At 50.4% G+C, this 24,346-nt stretch overlaps 1 protein-coding gene across 1 annotated transcript; it reads left to right on the top strand.

The window, feature by feature from the left end:
• Window positions 1-8,746: 8,746 nt before the first annotated feature.
• SPRY4 (sprouty RTK signaling antagonist 4) lies at window positions 8,747-22,996 on the top strand. Its single transcript, XM_024752452.1, has 2 exons — window positions 8,747-8,912; window positions 18,383-22,996. The coding sequence occupies exon 2, from the start codon at window positions 18,430-18,432 to the stop codon at window positions 19,327-19,329; it is 900 nt and encodes a 299-aa protein (XP_024608220.1). The 5' UTR covers window positions 8,747-8,912; window positions 18,383-18,429; the 3' UTR covers window positions 19,330-22,996.
• Window positions 22,997-24,346: the final 1,350 nt, after the last annotated feature.

The raw sequence follows: 24,346 nt of genomic DNA, 5'->3' as shown, positions 1-24,346 counted from the left end.
AAGGGACCAAATGCATTTCCTTTGATTATTAAAATCTACATCCTGTTCTCTGATTTGATTGACTTTACACGTGGATGGTAATGGGTCTATGCCTTGGCTTCCTCATCCTCAATAAGGATGAAAGTTTTTAGGTTGTTTAAGAGCATCAATAAATAATAATAGCAGTAGCAGCAACTAACATTTACCGAACATCACTCTATGCTCGACTCTGTGCTAAGCTCTTTATACGTACATACATATTTACATACGTACATATATACGTATACATATACATACATATACATACATGCATATATACATACATACATATACATACACATATACATACATATACACATATACATATACATATACATACACATATACATATATATAGTATCTCAATCTTCACGTCAATTAGCTCATGTTGCTCCCCTGCTTAAAACTCTCCAATGACTCCCCTTGATATTAAAATAAAATGTAAACTCCTTACCTCCGCAGTCAAGGCCCCACAGGAATATGATTTCTGCTGTCTTATCTAAAACAGTCTCTCCCCTCAGTCGGCTCCAGCAGCATCAACCCTCTTTCTGCAACTCACAGACACCAAGCTTGTTCCCACCTCGTGGCCTTTGTACCAGCTAGCCCTTCTGCCTGAAGCGCTCATCCCTCAGATCCACGCATGGCTGCCTCCTGCTGGTCACGTGGGTCTCAGCTCAGTCACTACCTCCCTGACTCCCCTACCCCCCTCACCCTATTGCTCCATCACCGCACCGTTTTACTGCTGCCATAGCATGTATCGCTATCTGAAATTATCTTAATTTTTTGTTAGCTCCACTATTATCTGTCTCCCCTAACTAGAACATACATTCCATGAGAGCAAAGTCCCATCTATCTTGTTCACTCTTGAAATCTCAGTGCCCAGAACAGAGCCTAGTACACTTCAGGCTTTCCACAAACATTTCTCAAGTAAAAAAAAATGGGTGACAGACACTGTGCAATAAGAGCTACTATACTTATGCCATTTTGTAGATGAAGGACCTGAGGTCTGGTGACATTGGGTGACATGCCCAAGGTCACAGAGGCAGAGGGTAAATAGAGGAGAAGAGTAACAATCGTAACCAGGCCTAGCTGCTCCAGGACTTGTGCTCTTAATCACTACACAAACTGAGATTCATCCCATGAATCCTGTCATGTATCCTCCCCACTACTACCCCCATATTCATTCTTTTTTTTTCAAAGAAATACTAAATTTTAAAAAAAATTATTTAATTAATTTATCTTTGGCTGTGTTGGGCCTTCCATGCTGCACGCGGGCTTTCTCTAGTTGCGGCGAGTGGGGGCTACACTTCGTTGAGGTGCACAGGCCTTTCATTGCGGTGCCCTCTCCTGTTGCGGAACACAGGCTCTAGGCACGTGGGCTTCAGTAGTTGTGGCACGCGGGCCTCAGCAGTTGTGGCTTGCGGGTTCTAGAGTGCAGGCTCAGTAGTTGCGGCGCATGGGCCTAGTTGCTCCACGGCATGTGGGATCTTCCCGGACCAGGGCTCGAACCCGTGTCCTCTGCAATGGCAGGTGGACTCTTAACCACTGTGCCACCAGGGAAGCCCCCCATATTCATTCTTTACATTGAACCTGGCCCAAGAGCTAGGCAGCAAGGAGGCATTGAATAAAGCAGTGCAGAGAGTATGAACTGGTACAACCGCTTTGGATAACTGTTTGGAAATACTAACACTGACCCAGTCCTCAGTTTATATCCACAGATATATTAATATGTGTCCAACCAAAAGCCACACACAAGAATGTTCACAGAAGCAGCATTCTTAAAACCAAATGCTTGGAACAACCTAAATGTCCATCGAGCAGAATGAATAAACCACATTGTAGGGACTTCCCTGGTGGTCCAGTGGTTAAGACTCCACACTTCCAATGCAGGGGGCATGGGTTTGATCCCTGGTTGGGGAACTAAGATTCCCACATGCTGGATGGCACGGCCAAAACATTTTTAAAAATTAAAAAATAAACACATTGTAGTATAGTCATAAAATGGAATGTTATACAGCAACAAAAAAGAAAGTACAACTACATGCAACGTGGCTGAATCTCACCAAGAAAAAGTATCTACCGTATAATTCCCTTTAAAGAAAGATTTTAAAAAATAGACCATGTTAATCTATGTTGCTAAAAGTCAAAATAGTGACTACCCTTGTGGGTGGAGGTGGGGCATGGTGGTGGTTTGGGATGGGAAGAGCATGAGTGGGGCTTCCCGAATTGGGTAATGTTTGGTTTCTTGACCTGGACACTAGTTCTACAGTTGTGTTCAGTTCATGAAAATTCATTCAGTTATATACTTCTAATTTGTACACTTTTACGTTGTAAAACAATATATTTATGTTGAATCATATGAAATGCCACTTTGTCCATGAAAAGTCGCTGCATATTAGCAACTTCACGTGGCCCAACTAAAATGTTATACTTCAATGAGAGGATTACTTAAGAAAAAATAAATCCTGCCCAGTTTAATTGCTTCGTATTATACGTGGCTCTGAAAAAACTAGTTATGAGAAAGAGCCTGTGCCTTCCAAGTGTTCTTTGGCAGGTGGTAAACAGGCCCAGGATGGTTGTAAATTCTTCCCCAGGGCCTGAGGCTGGTGCACGTGGTCGTGTACCCCGGAGTCCGGAGTCCAGCCAGCCCTGGTGTAGTGCAAGTCAGCTGGAGGAGGCCTGAATGTCCTCGAGCAGAGATGAGCCTCTCCGGCCTCAGGCCCAAGGTGTCAGTGGTCCTGGAACACACCAGGTCACACCTGCCCTGCTCTTTGCACTCACTGTGGCCTCCTTCCTAAACACTTGCAAGGTTCCCATTCCTCAGCCTTCAGACTTCCTAGAGAGGCTCTTCCTGACCTCCTTAAAGATCATTCCCCAATCACTGTCACATCCCTTTATGATCCCCTTCATGGATTTGACCAACATCTGAATTTATGTTATTATCTGGGTGTTTACTTTTTATTATTTGCTTCCCTCATTGGACTAATGAGAGGTATATGAGAGCAGGAGATTCCTACAACTTGTTCACTGTTGCACCCTCACAGCCTGGGATGGTGCCTAGTACCTAGAATCTGCTTAAATATTGGCTGAATGAATCAGCCAATGAATGACTGACCAAATGAAATGGCATGAATAGAGGCCAGGGGAGAAAGGGTAGCCCAAATCACAAGTCAAGTCAGAAAGAAGCACGCAACCCCCCATCCCTCTCATGGAATGTGAAAGCCAAGTTCAGCCTCCAGAAAATTGCTGACCCCTCCAGAGTCCACATATCCCTTCCTTATCCCTGTGCTTCTCTCAGGGTCCCCATTCTGTTGTACGAAGGACACAGACACTTATGAGGTATTTACTGAACCACGCTATGGAGTAGAATTATCATGCCCATTAAATATATAATATCGAGAGTCTAAAGGATCAGTAACTCACCTGAGATCCATCAACAATGAAGTGGCAGTTCTTTGGGCAAAGTCTAAATACGTCCATTCCCAAAGTCACAGCTCACCAATCACTGCATCAGCTGAGTTTTCAACATTACCAGGGAATTTCTGTGATTTGCAAGCAAGGACCAAAGGAGCTCCTCTTGACCTTTTATTTTTTTCTCCTTCTCTTCCTACTGCTCTCAGTGGTTGCTCTGGATTTGGCTCCCACATCTGAAATGAGCAGTGCGCTTCATTTTATGTGGACTAGTGCAAATTTGAACTGTGCCAATCTTGATTCAGTAGCCAAAGCTGAAACAATGCAAATCTGACTTTATAGTCACACCTATAAGGAAACCACTCTGGACTATGTGAGGTCTTCAGGAAAGCTTCTTTGCATAACCTTCCACTGCCCTGTTCAGCAAAGAGTGAAAACCAAGGGTCTTGGAGGAAGAATAGGGGAAGAGGAAGCTAGTGACCTGTATTATTGTAACCAAACTAACATCTTCAAAATTTCCCTATTACACAGAGCAATTAGAGGGACCTCAAAACTCGCTGTGCACTTGGCTCTCAGCTAGATTACTTGAAAAATATCTTGCCCTTTAGGGCTCACGATAATCCCCTGAAGCAGATACTATGACTAGCGCCCTTTTTACAATAGAGATCTGAAGAGATTAAGAATTATGTAAAGTCACCAAGTGTTTAACGACCGCCCCTCCCAATACTGATACAAGAGAATCATCATTCCCAGCTTTATATCACACTTATCTGCTACCACTGAAATCCAAGCATCTAAAATCAACTCTTTGGTGAACTATTTAAGATACCCAGTCACACCGTTAAAAATATAACTTTTATCCTGCAAAAACTGTACTAGTTAAAGCATCAGTGACAGCACAGTATGACTGTTTTGAACTATTTCTTGATAAAGAAAACTTCGTTTGCACTTGAGAGTGTTTTCCACTTTCTGAAGTTTTGATGCGCACAGATAAATAGGCTTCTCTTAAAATTCTAACTTATTCCCATTCATCAAAATGGCTGGGTATGTTGAATAATCATCGAAACGTGTATTCAGCACCTAGACGCTGTTCCAAGGGCTTTAATGTGCATTATTCCATTCAAGGTCCACTCAGACCTTTTTGCTAAGTACTACTATTAGTTTTCATATGACAGAGGAGGAAACTGAGGCACATTCAGTTTGGGTAACTTGTCCAAGGCTGTGGAGCTTGTAAAGGTGAGATTGAACCCCAGCAGTCTGCGGTCAGTGTTTGTACATCTGTCTTTCAAGTCCTCCAGGCTCCAAAGCTGAAAGCCAGAAAGCCTAGGGGCTACTGCCAGAACAGAGTTCTAACCTCGGGTGTGACACATCGCCCTGGCTATCTTCGCTTGCACTAGCACTTCCCAAGGTTCCTTCTGCCACCCCTTTGCCTGGCTGAGTCTGCATTCTGCAGATGCGAAATGCAGGGAAACTTCTCCAGGGCCCCCAGGCTGTGGCCCCTCCTTTGCTCTCCTGTACTCTCTAATGCACCACTGATGTTAACTGTAATTAAATCATTCTTGGAAACAAATAAATCATTATTTGTTTAACATCTCTCTCCCCTCCTGACTATATAAACAGTAGCAGTTCCAGAGTTTCCTTATAGGTAGGGGCAGGTCATTTACTTGCATTGGGGGGCTTGGTTCCAGTGCTTCCTATTTGATATAAGGGTGAGAAAGGTCAATTGCATACAGAAATAAATGAGGGTGCTGAGGAAGATTATACGTGACACCATGGTGTCACCACTGACTGTAAGCTCTATATGGACAAAAATAGCATCTATCACTGTAAACCCAATACCTGGCACCGTGCCTGATGCACAGGAGGTGTATAATAATGTTTTGTGGAATTAGTAAATAATTAAAACAGAGCCTGTGACTTCTTATCTGAAAAGGAGGGAAGATAAGACCCAGAGCACAGCTTTTCAAAGCTACATGACATATAAAAACAGGCCCAGCACAGGAACGGCACACAGTAAACGCTCCATAAATGTCTGCCACTGAATTAGAATTCCTGCCTCTCCTCACTCCCCCTGCACTCAGCTCCCAGCTTGATAAGAGGGCAAAGCCCAGAACTGAAGCCACTGGACTCCCCTGTACACGATCTGGTAGGGGTGAAGACGGTGATAGGGTGAAACGACTATAATTAGCACGGGCAGGAATGCAGGGCTGTTAGGGTCCACCTCCAGCAGAAGAGTTATACCTGGGGAAGAGACAGGGCAGCTTTGGAATGAATAAAAATTCACAGGAAGTAGGAAAAAAAAAAAAAAAAATCCAGCACAGGCCTACCAGCCACTCAATCCAAAGAATGAAGGTGGTACGTTAAACTGTGAAGGCACAAATGCTTTGCATTCCCCACCATCTTTCACTCTGTCCCCTCTCCCCCAACCTCTGGCCCCTGGGCTGCAGACAGGATTAAAACACAACCAACCAGAGGGTGTCGGCCACAGAGATGCCTCCCCACAGGCACCTTCACATCAGCCTTTCCTCATGCAGATGCTTCCCAACCTGTCCCCTCATCCTCCTTCAGGTCACGCCTCCCCAGTCTCCAAGTCTCAACTCATAACCACAGCCCCCTGTCAGAAAGAGACCCCCTGGTGCCCAAATTAAAATCAGGTCCTTCGCGGCTCTCCCCATACCCTCAGATCCTGCTTCCGTCTCCCTCCTAGCACTTATCATAGACTCAAATTGCACAGTCTGTCTTCCCCCCGAATTGTGAGCTTCACTAGGGCAGGGAGGACTGTCTGTCTCTCACCAAGGCCTCAGAGTCAGGGCAGGCCCCAGGGCAGAATATATGAATGACTGACTGGATGGATGGATGGATGGATGGATGGATTTCTCATAACAGTTACCCCCAAACCTCTCCTCTCTTTAGGTTCCAAGGAAGAGTGGAATATGGTCCCCAGCGCCCTCCCAGACACCGAGTCACAGTCTGCTCAGGTATCAGAGACTCCTCCCAGCTCAGGATGGGGGGCTCCTGCATGGAGCCCCACCAGAGCTGGGGTCTCCTCACTTCTCTTTCAGGAAAGCTGAGAACAGACCAGGAATGGAAGGAACACTGTCTCTTGGCTAATTCCTCTAATTAAGGACACAGGACAGCCACCCCCTACCTCATCTTGACTTTCTTCCATAGTTTAGAAAGGATTTCCTTATTCCCATCCTTTTACTTGTCCCAGCAAGGCCCATGAGCAACCACTGGCTGGAAAATCACTGCTCCAACTTTCCTCGTTTAACGTGCTTCAGTGACTTGCAAGAAACAAGTTTTTAGGCTTGTGATATGAAGATGGGGTGGTAGCAAAGTAGAAAGATCCGGGTTGCAAAGATCTAGAAAATCAGCACCACCATTTATTAGATCTTTCATTTATCAGGTGCAGGACCCTTGGCCTCAATTTCTACATCTGACAAATAGGAATAATGATATTGAGCTTGGATGCCTGTAAAGGGAAGACCTGAACAACTGTAAAATACCCTATTGTCCTAGTAAAGAGTTTTTCTCTTGGCATTAAGTAAGGTCTTGGCCCTGAAAGGAAGACTGAGCTTTCGTCGGGGGAGAGCCTGCTCTGCCCCCAGGAGCTGAGTAAGGAAATCACACTGCAAAGGTGCGTTTGAGTAGCGAGAAGCCATTTTAGCCTGGACTCGGTGACCTTGGGTTCTGGTCTGGGTTTGCAAAATGTCTCTCCCTCTGCCTGTCTCCAGAGCGCCAGCACCAGCCCCAGCACCAGCCCCAGCACCAGATCCAGCCCAAGGCCAGACCTCTGGCCTGGGCTGGAAGCCTTTCATCGGCTCCCTTGACAACAGCCAAGCACAGATCTATGGTGGCGTAGGAAGAAAAAACCTGCCTCACAACCTCCCCGTGAAGCGAAAACACCATCAAGACGAACCTTACAGGGGATTCAGACCCTGGCCCAGCTCTTATCCCCGCATCAAAGCCACCCCCTACCCCGGACTCCCCGGAGGCTACAGCCTCCTTCGTTCCTGGGCGGAGCTGGGCCTGCTGCGAGGGCTCCCCGCCTTCCCGGAGTCAGGCCTAATGGCGGGGGCTTTTCTTTTCACCGCCCAGGGTTGATGCGCTCCCCCCGCCCCCGCCGCCCCATCATTAACTGCAAAGAAAAGATCCCGGCCATTTCCATTTCCTCTGCGGCTCAAGAGCTCTGTTGTTATTTAATCCCGTGGCCACCCCGGCAGCATCCTCGGCGCGGACGGCTCCACCCATCCACCTGGCCAATTCTCGGCCGCTCCCGCTTCCCCGGAGGGGCGCAAGTAGGGGTGGCTGGGGAGAGGCGCCTACAGCAGCAAAGGGCTGTGGCCTTCGGAGGACACAGGGTCCCTCAGGCCCGCGTCCCGTGAGGGCTGGGAAACGCACGGAGAGGGGAGCACTAGCCAGGGCAGCTGAGGGCGGGCGGACGCCGGAGCACTGCGGACATTACCCTGGAGTGGGGGGGAAGGGGTCGCTGCCAGGCGAGAGCCAGGTCTCTAGCTGAGTAGCCAGTATCACCCTGGGGGGTACTAGAGCCGGAAGAGGCCTAGGCCCAGTCGCTGTCCACACCCAAGAAATGGGGGGAGGGGTGGTCTGCGCTTACTCAAGGGAGACTCAGCGTCAGGAAAGGAACCAGATTCACTCAGCAATCCCCACTCCGCCCTTCTTTGATATGGACGTTTGACATTTTCTTAATTTTTGGTAAACACAGCTTCAAGACCCCTCGCCCCCCGACGCCCCTAGTCTAGAGAAAGAGAAGGCCCTCAGCAGGGGTTTTCCCGTTCCCCCGCCCTCCCGACTGCCTGCGGCGGGTAGAAATCCCTAGATCTAGGTGTGTCCTCCCCCACCCAGCTCTCAGTCCAGGATCCTGAGGCCGCAGTTGTCCCCCCGCCCCCCAGCAACACTGACGGTTCCAGCCCAGGCCCGCAGTGGCGTGAAGGTGGCCTTTACCTCCTCTCGCAGGCTGGGAGGGGGTACAGCCCGCGCAGCTGAGCCAGCTGCAGCAGTCGCCGCCGCCCTCCATTCATAAAGGAAAAAAAAAAAAAAAAGGCAACAACAACCTCCACCCCTCTTTGTAAAATAACGACGGCCCCTGGAGGAGCGAGAGCCAGCCCCAGCAATCACGGGTTAAGTTCTTTTCCGGCCCCCCATTCATAAAAAAAGGAGCGCGGCGCATGCGCGCGCGGGGTCTCTTGTGCCCACCCATTCATAGAATCGCGAACTGCGCGCGTGCGCACAGGAGCTCCCTTCCCTCCCATTCATAAAAAAGCCATTTTCCCAGGCAGTGGTTGCAACATCGCCGCGGAGGCAGCGAGAGGGGCTGACAGCGCGGTGCTGGCGCTGAGCAGCGCAGGGAGCAGTGCCGGTTCCTCCGGCCGGCGTCTGTGAGGACAGCGGCGTCAGACCCACTCGGGTTCGGGAATTCACACAGACGTGGAGCAATGCTTGTGACTCTGCGGCTCCTCAAAGTAAGTCCCCGGCCGGCTTCGGGATGTGAAGCTGCCCCTCTCTGAGTCGCGACGCGACTCCCCCTCGGGCTGGGGCAAATGGTGCGCTATTTCTAGGCGCGCCTCAGTGTTCCTTCCCTCTCCCTGCGCCTCCTGGAGCCGCTGCGGTGCGCCGCAGCTCCCTGACGCCCTCGGGTGGGCCGGCAAGGCGCCGGGGGTGTTCACAGCTTGGCACCGGCGTTCCCGACCCCCGGGCACTGCCAAGCACAGCTTCCCCACTCTCTACGACTCGGAAGCTCCGTGCGTGTCCCGGGAGTTTGCTTCTGGCCTGGCCTTTTTCCCCCTGCCACCACCGGCCTCGGGCGCTGTAACAGGCGGCTCTACGCTCCGTCAGGAGCCACCTCTTGAGTCCGGCGGGCGCCCTCGCCCTGGGCGGCTCGCCCACCCCGGGCTCGCTGCCCACGGTGCCAGCTCCGCCGTAGATCTCCCCAGCCCGCCGCAGCGGCCTATGCTCGACGTAGGTTTTTCTTTGCCCTTCGGAGCCGTGAGGGACTGGATTTTCTTCCCTTCTGCCTCCCCCTCGATGGTCAGAGCGGGGCTGGCCGGGACTGGGCATTTCTGCTCTCTCTCTCTCTTTGGCGAGGCGGTTCCTTGCCGTCTGACCTTTGCTCTGCTGCCGCATTTTATGCTGTGCAGCTGCCTTGCAGTTGCCTTTTTCTTCCCCGGCCTCTGCAGGGCCCGAGGCTCCTCGGCCTCCTCGTGCCTCCCTATCTCCGGGCACCGAGCTGTGCCAGGTCCCGGGGCCCCCGGGCCGCGCTGGGGCTGTGGTAGGGGCTGAAGGTGCGTTTCCATAACGCCGGGCGTGTGGGAGCTGGAGGAAGAGGCTGCGTGCGTAGGAGAGATAAGGCTCCCGCTTTCTCTCCTTCCTTCTTGGTGGTACCAGGCTTGACATCACCGAGAAGAGAGAAGGATAGAGACGGTACGTTCTGAAAATTCTGAATCGCCAAGCCTATGCGGGCAGTGAAGGGGGGTGAGGGCAAATTCGGTCAGCCAGGACAGCTGGAGCTTGGCTGCATCACTGGGAGCAGGGCTTTGGCCAGTTTCCCCTCCATACAGACGATCAAAAAGCATTTAGACAGTAGCTGCTCTTGTGCAAGAAGACGGTTTCTCAATTTTCTTTGATTGGGGGCTGGGGGTTGTGGGCAGAGGAGGCAGGAGAGGCGGAAAATGGTTGCATGGCTTGATGGGCTGAGCGATGGACGGGAGAAGCGAACTGGGCTGGAGGGGCTGGATGGTGGGCAGAGGGAAGAGCTGCTGGCTGCCTCTTGTACCGGCTGCTGGATGGGTATCCATATTGTCAGGCCTGGATGAGGGCAGAAGGCTGCCTTCTGGCTCATCAAGGCTCAGAGACCACTTCCCCCACCCCAACCCCAGCATGATTCGCGATGAAAGGAAGGTTGTGGGTTCGGTGGGGCGCCCAGACCCAGTGTGAACCCCCTCTTTCCTGCTTCCAAACCAGTGGCATGATTCTCTCCAGTTTGGGGAGGGGTGAGAGCAAGTGCATCTCTGTCCGGTTAGCTGACCAAGGCTCTCCAGTCTCTCTGAGCCTCTTGGGGGATACAAAGCTGGCAGGTGAAGGCCCAGAGCATTTAGGAGATGTGGGTTTATCAATCTCTTAATAAGCGCTGTCTGGCCTCAGGCCCTACGCAATATTGCACTGGTGATTTCACAATGTTTAGCGTTCCCCCGGATCTTCATACGAATGGAGCATAAACATCTGAAAGTTTCAGTTTTTCCCTTAGTGTGTGGGTGTGGGGAGGACTAGGAAAGGGAGGGCAGCCATTGACAATGCCCCCCACACCTACCTCTCTCTCTCTCCTCACCCCCCCACCCCCAGCCCTCTCTTTCTCCCTCTCTCTTTTCTCTGTCTCCTTCTCTCTCTTTCAGCAGAAGGGTGGGAAAGAAGTTGTAGATGTGTCCAGTGTGAAATCAAATTTTCTGTCTTTCCTAGCCCTTGGGAGGGTCCTCACTTGCCAGAAGGCTCCAGACGAATTCTAATATGAGCAGTGCACATCCTGACCAACTGAGCTGCGTGGCCAGTACTGGGTAGGGGGCATTTTGGTGGCAGATTTCTAAAATCTCCTTGATGGACAAATGTTGGTCAGCTTGATGAGGAAGACTTTAAAGATGTCTCTTGGTTATCTTCCTTCGTAGATTCTGAACTCTAGAGTAAGTGCTCTCCTGCTCATTCCATGACCTTTACCAAATTACTCTCTGAAATGGCAACATCTCCTTAAAGCTTTGGTAGGGTGAAGTGGGCAGAGACTGATCACATGGAATAGTATGATTCCCGGTTAAAGCAGGGCAGAGGCTGGGGGCATTTGGAGCTCACAGATGTCATTTTTGTTTTCATCCTTCCAGAATAGGTGGAGAGATGGGCTCTTTGGAACTCCACCCCCCCACTCTGGTAAACCTGACATTGCCTCTGCCCAGAGGTTTGGCTGACTTGAAAAACAAATGAAGGCAGCCTTTCAGTGCAGAATTTGAAAGTCAGTGATTTTTAAAACTAAGGGAGGAAAAAACACCCATTAACACCTTCAGAAATGGCCCTGAGGTGTGTTGCTCTGGGGTTTAATACTTTGGTATCACCAAAGTATAAATCCTTTGTGGGGGATTCTGTTCCAATGTCTAATGCTATTAGTCCCTTCATGTGACGTCTTCCGGCCCCCACAATTATTTTTCTTTCCCCGGTCCATCCTCTTGGGTAGGGCCCGGGTGATGGTACCGTACCGGGAGGCTTATTAGAGAGGAGCCCCTTCTCTTCAGAGAAGAAGGTCAGTGTTCTTAGAAAGTTACGGCTTTCAATGTGGTTCTGCATCCAGAGTTGTCTGTCATCTGGGCCCTACTGAGGTGGAAGTTCCCTTGTGAGGAAAGCCTCTGGATCTAGGGATAGAATAAAAAGTTTTGGATTTAGGATGTCGACATGGCAAGAGTGGAGAAGGTTCCATCTCATGGTCAACTTGGATCTACCTGACAGAAGGGAAAGCAATGACTCATTGGAATATATTTTTACTCTCTCAAAAGAGCCAAAGGAAGAAGGTGATGAAGGGCAACATAACCGAAGACTGTATTACCTCTTCCAGACCAAGGTAGGGGCTGGGTCAAAGCAGATAAGGGCTAGGAAATGTGCTAAGCTTGGGCCTTAGTCTCCCCATCTGCAGAGTGGGGAGAAGAAACTCCTCCCGAGGGGCCAGGGCCAGCTGAGCAGCTAGCAAGTGTGCAGGGCTGGGACTGTGCCCCTTGTTACTACTGGGTGCCTAGCAAGGAGGGCTTGGTTGTAAGGGAGACCCTTCCTCCACAGGAGATGTGGGGTGCTGTGTGATGTAAGAGGCGAAGGATGCTTAGCTCTCCAGGGGGCCTGGGGCCACCCTGCAGATCCGGACAGCTGACAAGGCTGGGGATGTATCCGGGACATGTGGCTGGGTTTAAGAGGCTCCACCGTTCAGCTGTGATCACGATTGTTCTTTCCAAGGACAGTCAGTGGAGGAAGCAAGGGCACCGGGGAGGGAGCACAGATGTGCTGGATCTCACGGAGGAGGGAAGGGGCCCTTCTGGGGCAGGTGGCCCTTTGCAGAAAAGTGGTTTCCCTTGTCTCTTTCTGGTTGGGGGGAAGGAGGAGTCATTTCCTGCCCCATCCCAGGAGTAAGCTAACGTCTATTATTGTAAGTCCAATTCTTAGTGGACAAATAAAATAATCTTGGTGTCAGTGAGAGGGGGGGTCCTCCCCTGGGGTTTAGATTTCTGGTGCCCCATCCCAAACTTTGATGTGGCCCAGTGGTTCCCCAACTGTACCAGTAGTTAACAGACTTCTAGCCCCATTGTTTTCTCACTCTTGACTTCTGATCCCTCTTTAAGGGGATCTGAGCAGACAACAATTCAGAGGGGAATACATCGAAGCCAAAATTTGTAGCGGGTTAGAATAGCCCAGAGCCAAGTACAGCAAGACCTCTCCCACTCACCCTAGCACCGGGGCTTTGGAGCTCAGCTGGTTGTGGAAAAAGAAGAGAAGAGGGTTGGGAACTGATAACTGGGGATGGGACAACGTGAGGAAAAGCAGCTGCTTTTGTGATCTCTGACAGGTTATGACCAGAGGTCAGCTCCTTGGTGCTAGTGGTGGGTGGCAGGGAGGAACAAGGTTTCTCAGGCAAATCCAGCTGCCTAAATGCTTTATTTGCAGAAGAGATTGTCCCCCTCAGTGGGGTGTAGGGAAGGCAAGTCCCTGGCTTCCCTCATCCCCCTTCCCCCCCTTTAAAAAGTCTTTTTGAAGCAATAAGTCATTATTTAGTTGGAGCTTAATGAACTAAACTGGAGTGTTGTCCCAAAGAACCCAAGCGAGAGTGGTAGATAGTGGTGGGCGGGCTCTCATGAAGCCTAGAGACCTTTTTCTCTGAGCTGTTAAAGGCTTAAACAGCCTTCCCTGAAGGCACCTGCTGGGACTGAATGGGGCAGTGCAGAAACTACCCTTTCATTCAGAGCCCCTTGCCAGTTTGGCATTAGCTGACCTGTTGTTTTCAAAGTACAACTGTCAGGTTTTCCTAATATTTCTCAACTCCTCTCCCTGGGATAAGTCCAGGGGAAGGGGTGGATGGGTGGAACAGACATTTAACATGCCTCTTGATTCTTTCCAGCCAGCCTGCATTGAGCTGTCTGCCGCCTTGATGCTCAGCCCCTCCCCACAGGTACACATGCAATGTCAGGCTCACAGACGAAGCCGCAAATACAGGACAGTGTGCTCTGGGCTTTTCGATATCCTGCTGATTCAGTGTTCTAGGATTCTCTTCTTCTGCCTTCCTTTTACCCTAGCTCCTCCTTCCCTTCCCCACAGACCTGGACCAGGAAGCTGCATCCATGAACGTGCCCTAGGGACCCTTAAGTTCAACTTTATAGGTGGGAGGAGACGGGATTCCCACCCACTCTAGGCTTTCCTTTTAGGAACTGCTTTGTGGTGAGATCCTACAAATGAGACCCATTCAACCTTAAGAAAACTAAAAATGAAAACTCTTAGAAAAATGGGGGTGTGTGAGGTGACAAAAGGGATGCCAAAGAAAATGGAAGTGAAGATGTCTTGCGCTCTGACCCTTCCTTTAATGACAGATTTCAACCCCCCAGCCTCTGCTTTCCACACTGAAAATTCCCCTAACTGGGGGCCAGTCTGATGTCAGCCCTCTCTGGCTTCATTTCCAGGCTGGTTGGGTAAGAACCCGAAGATGGCCCAATGAGGTTCCCTGAGGGCTGGTGGCAGACCTGGGAGACTGGCGGAGTTCATGGCTATAAGAGAGAGGGGTGCTTCCGTGCCCTTCCATGAATACCCAGGAGTTATTGCAAGTCAGGGTCGCTGGGCTGAAGTTGCAGCCTCTGGAGCCTCTGCTGCCTGGGTTCGAATCCTGCCCTGACCACTTGCCTGCTCTATGACCCTTTGTTCTTCCTCTGCAAAATGGGTATTATCCTTCAAGGGGATGGTGAGGATTGAAGGAGAAAATCATTGAGGATTTAGCACAGAGCTTGACACCAAGAAATGTTTCATAAATGCTTGCTGCTCCCCTAATTTTTTTTTTTTTTTTTTGCGGTATGTGGGCTTCTCACTGTTGCTGTCTCTCCCGTTGCGGAGCACAGGCTCCGGACACGCAGGCTCAGCGGCCATGGCTCACGGGCCCAGCCGCTCCGTGGCACGTGGGATCTTCCCGGACCGGGGCACGAACCCATGTCCCCTGCATCGGCAGGCGGACTCTCAACCACTGCGCCACCAGGGAAGCCCTCCCCTAATTATTAATTATTATTATTAGAAGGTTGGAACGGAGGTAAAAGTTTCCCTTCCTCATGCTAATCCATAAGGCTGCCACCAAAAATTCGATAGAGGTGCGTCTCTGGCTAAGTGGACTGCTGGCTTTGTTTCTCTGTCCACAGTCTTCCAAATTGGCCATCAGTCTCCCAAACAGCCTAAATGAGGCAAAGCCTCCTCTCTCCTATTTGTATTATAAATCTCTTCCTTCCTTGCAGGGGAAGCAGAGTACATATTAAACTGCACTTAAGTTCGGCAGCGTTGCTCAGACTGGAGGGTGGGTGTGTCCCAGTGAGTAGGGATCAATCTTCTAAGCCGAGGACTTGGCGGGGGAGGCGGGTTTGAGACACCGTTGAGCTGTGTTGAGGGGTTATCAAACAGGCTATCCGGAAGTTGTTTTTCTTGTCAGCCAAATGAATTCCACCCTCCTGCGGAGGGTCCCGGCTAATTGGGAGGTGAGGCCATGAAGCCTGAGAAGGTTGGAGTGGTACAACTCTGAGCCCCTGGTGGCCGGAAGGCATCTTCCATCAGGGTTATGATAGGGAAGATGCATTTTAGAATATGCCTGCCGGAGCCATCTTGGATGCAGCATGTCCCAAGAGAGCTGAGTCATCGTGGACTGAGCTCCCACCCCCATGTCTGGCCCTGAGTGCAGGCCCAGATGTTGACAGCTGCCTCTGGAGAGTGATGGGAGCCTGCTAATGCCAATATCCCCATCGCCTGCAGGCGCTGCTCCCACCCTGGCTTCCTGGTGGGACTTTTCCATGGGACTTTTTCCATGAATCTGTCTTGTGATTCCAGGGCCTATTAAAATCCCCAGGCACTGCCCATGCCTTTTGCTTCCTCCATAGAAAGTGTGCCCGTTCTTATAGAACCCCAGGAATAGACCAGGGGAAGGAGAGTGGATAAACTGTATAGGGGAGGGAGTACCCACAGCATGGCCAGTCCCAATCCTAGTCCTAAGAGGCAAAAAGCCCAACTACATGGGGCAATACAGCCTTCAAACCACCACTGACGTTCTGTTGGCAGGACCCTGAGCTTCTGGAATAAGGGAATCGTGTTGTCTTTGCCCTGGTTGCAGGGTTCTGGCTGAGGCACCTCTTGGCTGGCGCCAGAGTCGTCTCCTGTGCCTCTGTCAGCATTTTCCATTCTTCTGCCTAGTCACACCTTTTCCTCCAGGCAAAGGTCTGGGACCCGTGACTCCTAACCTTCTCTTGACCCCAAACCCACTTATTCTAGAAGCAAGGCTTTGGAGTGCCTGCAAAGAATAAAGTGGGCTGAGGTAGCATCCCCTGAAGTTCTGCCCCATGGCCAACTTGATCCTTGGAAAAACTCCTCTCTCTGAATGCTTAACTAACATCCCCCCCCTCATCCAGCCCTGACCCCAGGATCCCCAAAGGAGGCTGCCTTGGCAGATGACTATTTCTTGGTGGCAGACCTGCCAGACACTTAAGTCTAACTCTGCCACGGGGAAGTCTCTTCTTTGAAGACGATGCTCTCCTGACATGTGGAGGGAACACAGAGGCAGGAGGCAGGCTACCTCTAGGCAGACATCCTCTGAGATGGGAGAAACTGTGCACAGAAATCTCTCTTAAGTAGATAGGACTGTGGGAGCAGAGCCCTTGTTCATGAGCCCATAGTTCATGGCTTTGCGAAGGGGAAATATCAGTTGACTGAGCAATGAACCTTGCAGAAAAGACTTAATGGTTTTTTCCTTGCAGTATACAGATGAGAACCTTGTGGATAAGCTCCCTTTCATCCACTTCATGAACTTCGCATCTAGACCTAGCTCTTTATTTCAGACAGGCTGGAAAGCATCTAAAGAGGCCCTTCCCCAATTTAACCATTTCTGATCAAACTGTTGTTTCCAAGCAGGGGAAGTATAATACAGAGTTGCCCTGAATGCCTTTTTTTTCCTCTCTTCATTCTTTACTATAGAGACACTGATAAGTATGGATGTGTCACTCGGGGCAGGTGTCATTCTCCTGTGATTGGAATACTGGGATCACCAGCTGTGTCCCAAGTCTGGAGGGATACAGGATTAGAACTGGAAGTGGAAACCTATCCACATCCCCGTCTTAAGCATCACCTTTGAGGCAAGGTGAACCTAATAACGGAGGTACAGGGTCAGCTCTCCAAATCAGAACATCATTAGCGTCTTGAAAAAGCATTTACCAAAACCCTATCCCGTAGCACGTTAATCCAATGGTCTTTTTTCCGCCCCCCCCCAAAGGTGGTTATCTTTCCCTTTTATCCGAACTCTGGCTATCTGTTGTGTCCCCCACTCCCAAGCCCGGTGGAATCTTCCCAGAGTCTAATCTTTGTCTGGGATTCCAAATCGTGCCCCCTTGGGCAGAGGTCTTGGCCTCTGTTGCTATTTCTTTAAATTGATCTCCAGCCGAATTCTGAATGTAAAGGTCAGCGGGCGAGGAAATGGCACTTCTAATAGAAAACAATGTGCACTTTCTAAATTTGAACCAAGCCGTTTCCGCTCTTTGATTTAAGTGACTTCCTGGGGTTCCGTGTCAGGCACTGCAGTTGAATCTCTGGCCGGATTCCAACTTAAAATTGCACTCTCTCGGTGAAATTAGAAACTGATCCAGGGTTGGCTTAGCTATTCTAGTAAATAGCATTTAGGCTGAATGTTCAGCTCAGCACTTGGCAATGGGTGATGTGAGAGCCCCTCGGGAGGATTTCCCATCCAAGTTGTCAGAGGTGCACCTACCCAGGGGTTATTAGCCACTAGATGTTGCTGCTCTCAGAAGTAGTGGTAATAAGTTAATATCCTGGATGTGCAGGCATCAGATACAGCTCTTCCTTCTCTCGTGATTATCTGAAATAAAGGCTTTTGTTTATCCAGCTGATAAACTACATGGGAGCATACAGGGACCGTCTGTCATGGTCACCACATCCTCAGCACGCAGCACATCGCTTGGTACTTAATAGTCGTGCTTATTAGTGCTCAGGAAATCTAAACTGTTGCCCTCTGGGATGGTGATAAATTAGAGTATGTGCTGTGTGTCAGGCAAAATGCTAGGTCCTAGATATGCATTTTCTCATTTAGTCCTCACAAGAACCCATTTTACAGATGAAAATACTAAGGCATAGAGGTTAAAGAACCTCATTTACAGTAACGCTGCTAGGCAGAGGTGAGAATTTGAACTTGGATCTGATTCCGGAGCCTGTGTTTATAACTGCTAAGCTGTATCTGTCTTAAATCAGAAGCATGTTTCATGGGGGTTATAAGAATGAACTCGGACGGCACAGCTTTGAGCCCTAGTTCTGCTACTGATGGTTTTGTGTGACTGTGGACAAGTTACTTTGAACATTAGTTTCCTGTAACTAGAAAAGGGATAATAATAGTAGTTACATTTTAGGTTTATTGTGAAGAGTCAATGACGTAATAAATATGGTGCTTAGAAGAGTCCCTGGCACATAGTAAGTACTAAATAAGTTATTTCTACCGCTTACTATTGTTGTTGCTGTCATTATTAATCATCTAAGCCATAATGCTGGAGAGTCCACCAAAGGAATTCCAGTTCCCATTTCATTTGGGCTCCCGAGGACCTGACGGGGGTGGGGGTGGTGGGGGGTGTTAACAGGCCACATACTGATGCCTGGAATCCATTCTCTCTTCCGCCCCCGACTCCAGGGCCCCTAGAAGCCTGCTTCTCTGCACAGCCCAGGACTTCTGGCCCCATGGAGCCCCCGATCCCACAGAGCGTCCCCTTGACTCCCAGCTCAGTCATGGTCCAGCCCCTTCTGGACAGCCGTATGGCCCACGGCCGGCTCCAGCACCCCCTCACCATTCTCCCCATCGACCAGATGAAGACCAGCCACGTGGAGAACGACTACATCGACAATCCTGGCCTGGCACCCCCCACCGGCCCCAAGCGGACCCGGGGTGCAGCCCCGGAGCTGGCCCTGACACCCGCCCGCTGTGACCAGGACATCACCCACCACTGGATCTCCTTCAGCGGGCGCCCCAGCTCTGTGAGCAGCAGCAGCAGTACGTCCTCTGACCAGCGCCTCTTAGACCACATGGCCCCCCCGCCCGTGGCTGACCAGGCCTCCCCGAGGGCCGTGCGCATCCAGCCCAAGGCCATCCACTGCAAGCCACTGGACCTCAAGGGCCCGGCCGTCCCCCCAGAGCTGGACAAGCACTTCTTGCTGTGCGAGGCCTGCGGGAAGTGTAAGTGCAAGGAGTGCGCGTCCCCCCGGACGTTGCCCTCCTGCTGGGTCTGCAACCAGGAGTGCCTGTGCTCCGCCCAGACGCTGGTCAACTATGGCACCTGCATGTGCCTGGTGCAGGGCGTCTTCTACCACTGCACCAACGAGGACGATGAGGGCTCCTGCGCCGACCACCCCTGCTCCTGCTCGCGCTCAAACTGCTGCGCCCGCTGGTCCTTCATGGGCGCCCTCTCCCTGGTGCTGCCCTGCCTGCTCTGCTACCTGCCTGCCACCGGCTGCGTGAAGCTGGCCCAGCGCGGCTATGACCGCCTGCGCCGCCCCGGATGCCGCTGCAAGCACACGAACAGCGTCATCTGCAAGGCAGCCGCCGGGGACGCCAAGGCCAGCAGACCCGACAAGCCTTTCTGACACCTGGGGTCAAGTCCCGGCACTTCCCCCTGGAAACTAGGTTCCCTTCTCACACCTGAGAGGGGGCCACCACAGCGAGGCCAGAGGTTTTAGCATCCTCAGGCTGACCCTGCCAGTCTGCCCACTCCCTACCCCCAGCTTCTGAAGAAACAGAGACCACAATCGCCCATCCTTCTCTTCCCCAAAAGGATGAAGAAGCACTTTGGGTTTTTTTGTTTTTTTTTTTTTCAGGGTCCTGGAACTTGTGTGAAACAGATAGTGGCAGGGGCGTGATGTGGTTTGGGGGCGATTTTTCTTTTTCAGAAGATGGAACACAGATGTGGACACATATCCGGAAGTTGCAGCTGCTTGAATGCCTTCCCAGCCCTCCTCCTCCCTCCCTCTCTCCCCGCTCTTTTGCATTCTCTCTGGCTGCCTGGGAGGAATCGGTAACTGAGCGGCCAGGGGACCTTGGAAGAAGACCCTTGGAGTTTTGCCGTCTATACCTTCTTCTCCCAGCCTCTACCCCGGTTTGCCCCGACATCTTGGGGAAGGTGTAGACCCTGGCGATCCCTGTTGTATATACTTGGGACCCCCCTCGTTCCTCGCTCTGCCCGGAGCCACGGATGGATCTAGGAACCACTGCACAGTACCTTTTCTCCCTTCCAGCTTCCTCACTAACTCTTGGGGGTGTTCCACTCATAACACCGTCCTTCGGCTCTTACTGGGTCACAGACTCACCCGCCCGCTACGTGTCCCAAGTTCTCTCTACCCAGATCTTTTCCAGAAACTTTATGGGTAGAGAAGTCCAGGGCGGCAAATTCGAGACCAAATAGCATTTTGCCAATGAGTCTGAGGCTGTGGTCTCTGGATCCAGTCATTATGTTTTTATAGAAGCATTAAACCAGATGCTAACGGTGTTTTAAGAAATAATAGTAAAACACTTGCTTCCTTTTGGGCCACCCCCAGGAAGGGCTGATTTCAAAATCTGGGGGGCGAGCAACCTCAAGGAACACAATCCCCCTCCCCACCAAGAAGAGGATTTTAACAGCAAAGAAGAGAGGCAGCACCTCCCATTGGCAGAGTGAGAGTTGAGGCGAGCTGGGTGTGGGTTTCTTCTCTCTTGATTCTGCTGCTTGCTGTCATAGCCTTTTGTGTACAGTGTCTGTATCTTTAATGTAAATAGACAGATGATGAAAAAAGAGTCTATTTTAGTGTTAGGAAGCCCTGGCGGGGGAGTCAGAAGAATGCGGGTGGGGGAAAGATTCTCCGGGGGCTTCTTGGGATTGAGCCTTGCTTCTGTGCGTGGCTATAATGAGCCCCTCCCAACAGCCCCCAAAGACGTAGCAACTCTTTCTCTCAAGGTGCTAAAGGACTCAGAAAGTGCAGCTCGTCTGGTGGGTAGGTACTTGTTGCATGCAAAAGCTGTAGTGTGTCCGGTCCTTCCTCCCTAGCTATTGTGCGGGGTTTTTGCTTAGTGTGGTAATTTGTGCCTCCCTCTCTTTCCCCCCATGAGAGAAAGTAGTCTGGGTCAGAAAAGCTACCCCAGGTGATATCGGAAGTGCACTAGGCACAGCGTTTGTAGCATTTCCAGTTTGTTCTGTAGGAACAGAACAGCCTCCAGGAAGGAGGCAAGGAGGCAGGTAGCTGCCATGGTCATGCACCCAGTGCTTCTCAAGGACTTTTTTTTTTTTTTTTTCCTTCTTGAAGACTAGTAGTAACATCTTATGATTTAGAATAAGTTAATTGTAACCGTAGGTATTTATTGACTGGTGGAAAGGAGGGGAGGGTCTTATTATTTTAGGCTTTATTTATATAACATATGCTGGCTTGTAAAAGGCAAATATGAAATACTGCATCTGCGTTTTCTAAGGCTGATTCCTGTAGCTACCTTTGCCACAGTCGTGATGGATGTATGGATTTTCTTGCACAAATCAGAGGGAATGGTAGAAAAAACACATTCAGCCAACCACTTGTCCTAATTGAATGTATCAGATGTGTACTGAAGGGACTGGAGATGTTTTCTCAGAACAGGTGTGCAGAGGTTACCCCAAAAAAGAGGGCACACGTCCTCGCTTGGTGAGACCTCAGAACTTTTCCCAAAGCCCCTCCCTCAAATGTCTCCATGGGAAACTTGACCCAGTGGCAAGTTGCACTTTGGTGATCTTTGGAGTTCTACACGCACATTCTGTGGAGAATTGACTTACATAAGCTGTGCACACACACACACACACACACACACACACATACATACACACACACATACATACATACATACATACATACATACATACATACATATACCCCTACCCCACCGTCTCTATCTACATAGACCCTGTTACCTGGCAAACAGCCTCCTGAACCCTGACTTTTTGTGTATATAGTTATAAACATGGATTTTTCTGGGTTTTGGCTTTCTTTTTTCCCTTCCCCCTGTTTTGACTTGTTCTTTTTGGATTGCATCTAGCCCGCTAGATGGATGTCTGCAGAACTCTCTCCTGTGTGCTCAGCTTCGGTTCACCCAGCTTTGTTGCATAGCTATCCCTCAGCATGTTTTCCTCGGCAAAAAGAAAAAATAAAACTGGCTTGCCCGTGGCCCCCGGGGGCCAGTCAAGGGCCACTGAGGAACCAAGCTCTCAGAAACACGACACATTTCTGTGGCTGCTTCTGGCTGGTTGCGTGTCCTGTCACCAGTGGCCTGCTTGGCTGGATTATGCCTCGTGTTGACCTTTTTTTGAAAAGTGCCAGCTGCTTCCCACTTCTTTTCAACCTGGGGTGGCTGGTGGCTCTGCCTGGAACCAGGGGTGGGATCCACAAACCTGGGTCCAGGATGCTTGTCCTAAGGGGCCAAGGCTGCTTCCCCTCAAGGGTGGGTTTGTGAAGGCCCAACACTCCAGCCGGCACCCTGGGAACTGGGTCTAGGAGAGCCCAGCCCTCGCAGGTAGACGGGGTACAACCAAGGCTCCTGAAGGTCCCTGGCTGGGAGGAGTCAAGACCAGTTCCCTGCTATTGATATGGGCCCCTCACAGCGGACCGAGATGGAAGACCATCACGTGATGGCATCTGGTTCTTTACGCGTTCTGGAGTCTGCGTGCATCCCTGTTGGGCATCGAGCGAGGCCCAGTTAGATTATGATGAGTCCAAGTGTGGAAAGTGTGGGCTGGGACCAGCATCCACATCCCGTCACCTTCATGGTCTCTGTGCTGCCCCAGGGGACGTCCGGTGGGGTGTAGGCAGCACGACTTGGCACCGCGCAAGTCACCAGGGCATCCCGCAAGCTTCACTGACCTGGTTCATGCCTTCGGTGAGCATTTTCATGCCCTCTGCTTACTGTGACAGGTGACGACAAATCTCGCGCTGCCATGTTTTGCTGTGGGTAACTGTGTGGTGTCTTATCCTGCTTTCTCACTGCCCCACGGTTTGGTTTCATGTTACAAACAGAAAAGCTGTTCAAGGGTCCCACCCTGGCACATTTTCCCTCTTCACTGTAACCCCTTCTCACCCCACATCAAAAGTTACCACAGAAGGTTTCCTTTGTATAGAATATTTATTTTGAAGCTCTATTTTAATAGTATTTATTTTAGAAAGTCTACTATTGTAAGAGTTCTTCTGTTTGTGAAGAAAAAGCAAGTTAAAAACTGAATGTACTGATCTAGAAAATATATATAAATATATATTGTTAAATATACACAGGACTGCCGTTTCTCTGTGTGTCTTGTGTGTTCACACTCCCAACATCTTCACCCAGCAAGGTGGCACGTTTGTCAAAGAACAAATGGAAGTGAGTAGCCAAGCTCTGGCAGACAAAGAGGCAGGGGGAGAGGGCTCCTGGCCCTTGTCCTGCCTCTAGGATGACCTGAGAGTCGGTGGAGGAAACCTTCACTTATGAAGCTGAATCCTGCCAGGTGCTAAGTCCTCCGGCAAGCCCTCCCCTACACGAGGTTGCACTGATAACAGATGGACAGCAAAACTGGGAGGTGGGAGAGGTTCATCTGACCTGCCCAGTTGACAATTCTGCAACTCTCCTTTTAGCCTTGGTGCCCCCAAGCAGATTTTCACGTACCTAACACCTACAGGCTTACAGAAGGCAAACACAAAAGCTCTTGGCAGCTTCCTTATTTTCACTAGATGGGTGCGTATTGCACAAAACCCGTCCCCTCTGACCTCTAAAGACTTGCATCTATTAGATGGCTTGCCTCTGCCTTTCCAGTGCACCTTCCATCTATCTATCCCTCTATCTCCCCACCACGCAGCCACTTCTCAGATGATCTACTTTCGATTTATATGCCAATCACAAGGAACGTTTGACTTTTATGTGAACACGTACCTCTTGTTTGCTGAAAGAGGAATTGAGAAATAGACATTTTTCTGTTACCAGTAAGTGGGGTCTGACAGCCAGCAATGGTTGGGGGAAGGGGCTAGAGGGAGAGGTGAGATCAGGAGCCCTGGGTCCAGCTCTGGTTTTCTCTGGGGTCACCAGTTATGGTGTCTTCCAAGTCGTTGTGAAAGCCTCAGGGTCCTCTTTGAGACCTCCAAACCCATTGCATTCCAAGGATTCCCTGGTCACCGTCCAAGAAGGCACAAAAGATGTCCTGCCTCATTGTGGTCTTGTCTGCTCCTTGGCCGACCTTGTGGCCTGTCCCACTCCTGCGTGATGGCGTCTCCCTTCACTGACAAGGTAAGTAACTGACACTTGGAGGTGGTTTTTTTTTTTTCTTCCTTGGCTCAGTCCCAGATACTGTACCAGGCTTTACATCTGGGTGTCCTGATAGGTGGGGACATGGGTCAGGCCTGCCCCTGGTTTTACTTTTTTTCTACTGCTTAGACTCACCCAAATACTCTTGAGGAAATGGGAGCTAAACAAATGGGAGCTTGCTTTTTAAAATACAGCGTCCAGAGAAAAAGTTCCACATGTGCCTCCACTGTCTGTCTGTCTTTGACCGGCCCTGTTCCTCTTTGTTCCCAGTTATGAAATGACTTGGGTGGCTTAGCATGTAGTGAATGGTTCCTTTTTGCCAGGCACCGAACACACTTGGCC

The sequence above is a fragment of the Neophocaena asiaeorientalis genome, unplaced genomic scaffold (genome assembly GCF_003031525.2).
Source record: "Neophocaena asiaeorientalis asiaeorientalis breed wild unplaced genomic scaffold, Neophocaena_asiaeorientalis_V1.1 scaffold204, whole genome shotgun sequence".
In the NCBI taxonomy this organism is placed as follows: Eukaryota; Metazoa; Chordata; class Mammalia; order Artiodactyla; family Phocoenidae; genus Neophocaena; species Neophocaena asiaeorientalis.
This window is presented reverse-complemented; position numbering and strand designations above follow the sequence as displayed.

What these genes read in the sequence shown, in the direction of transcription:
- SPRY4 (XM_024752452.1), top strand. Translation starts at nt 18,430, where the DNA reads ATGGAGCCCCCGATCCCACAGAGCGTCCCCTTGACTCCCAGCTCAGTC.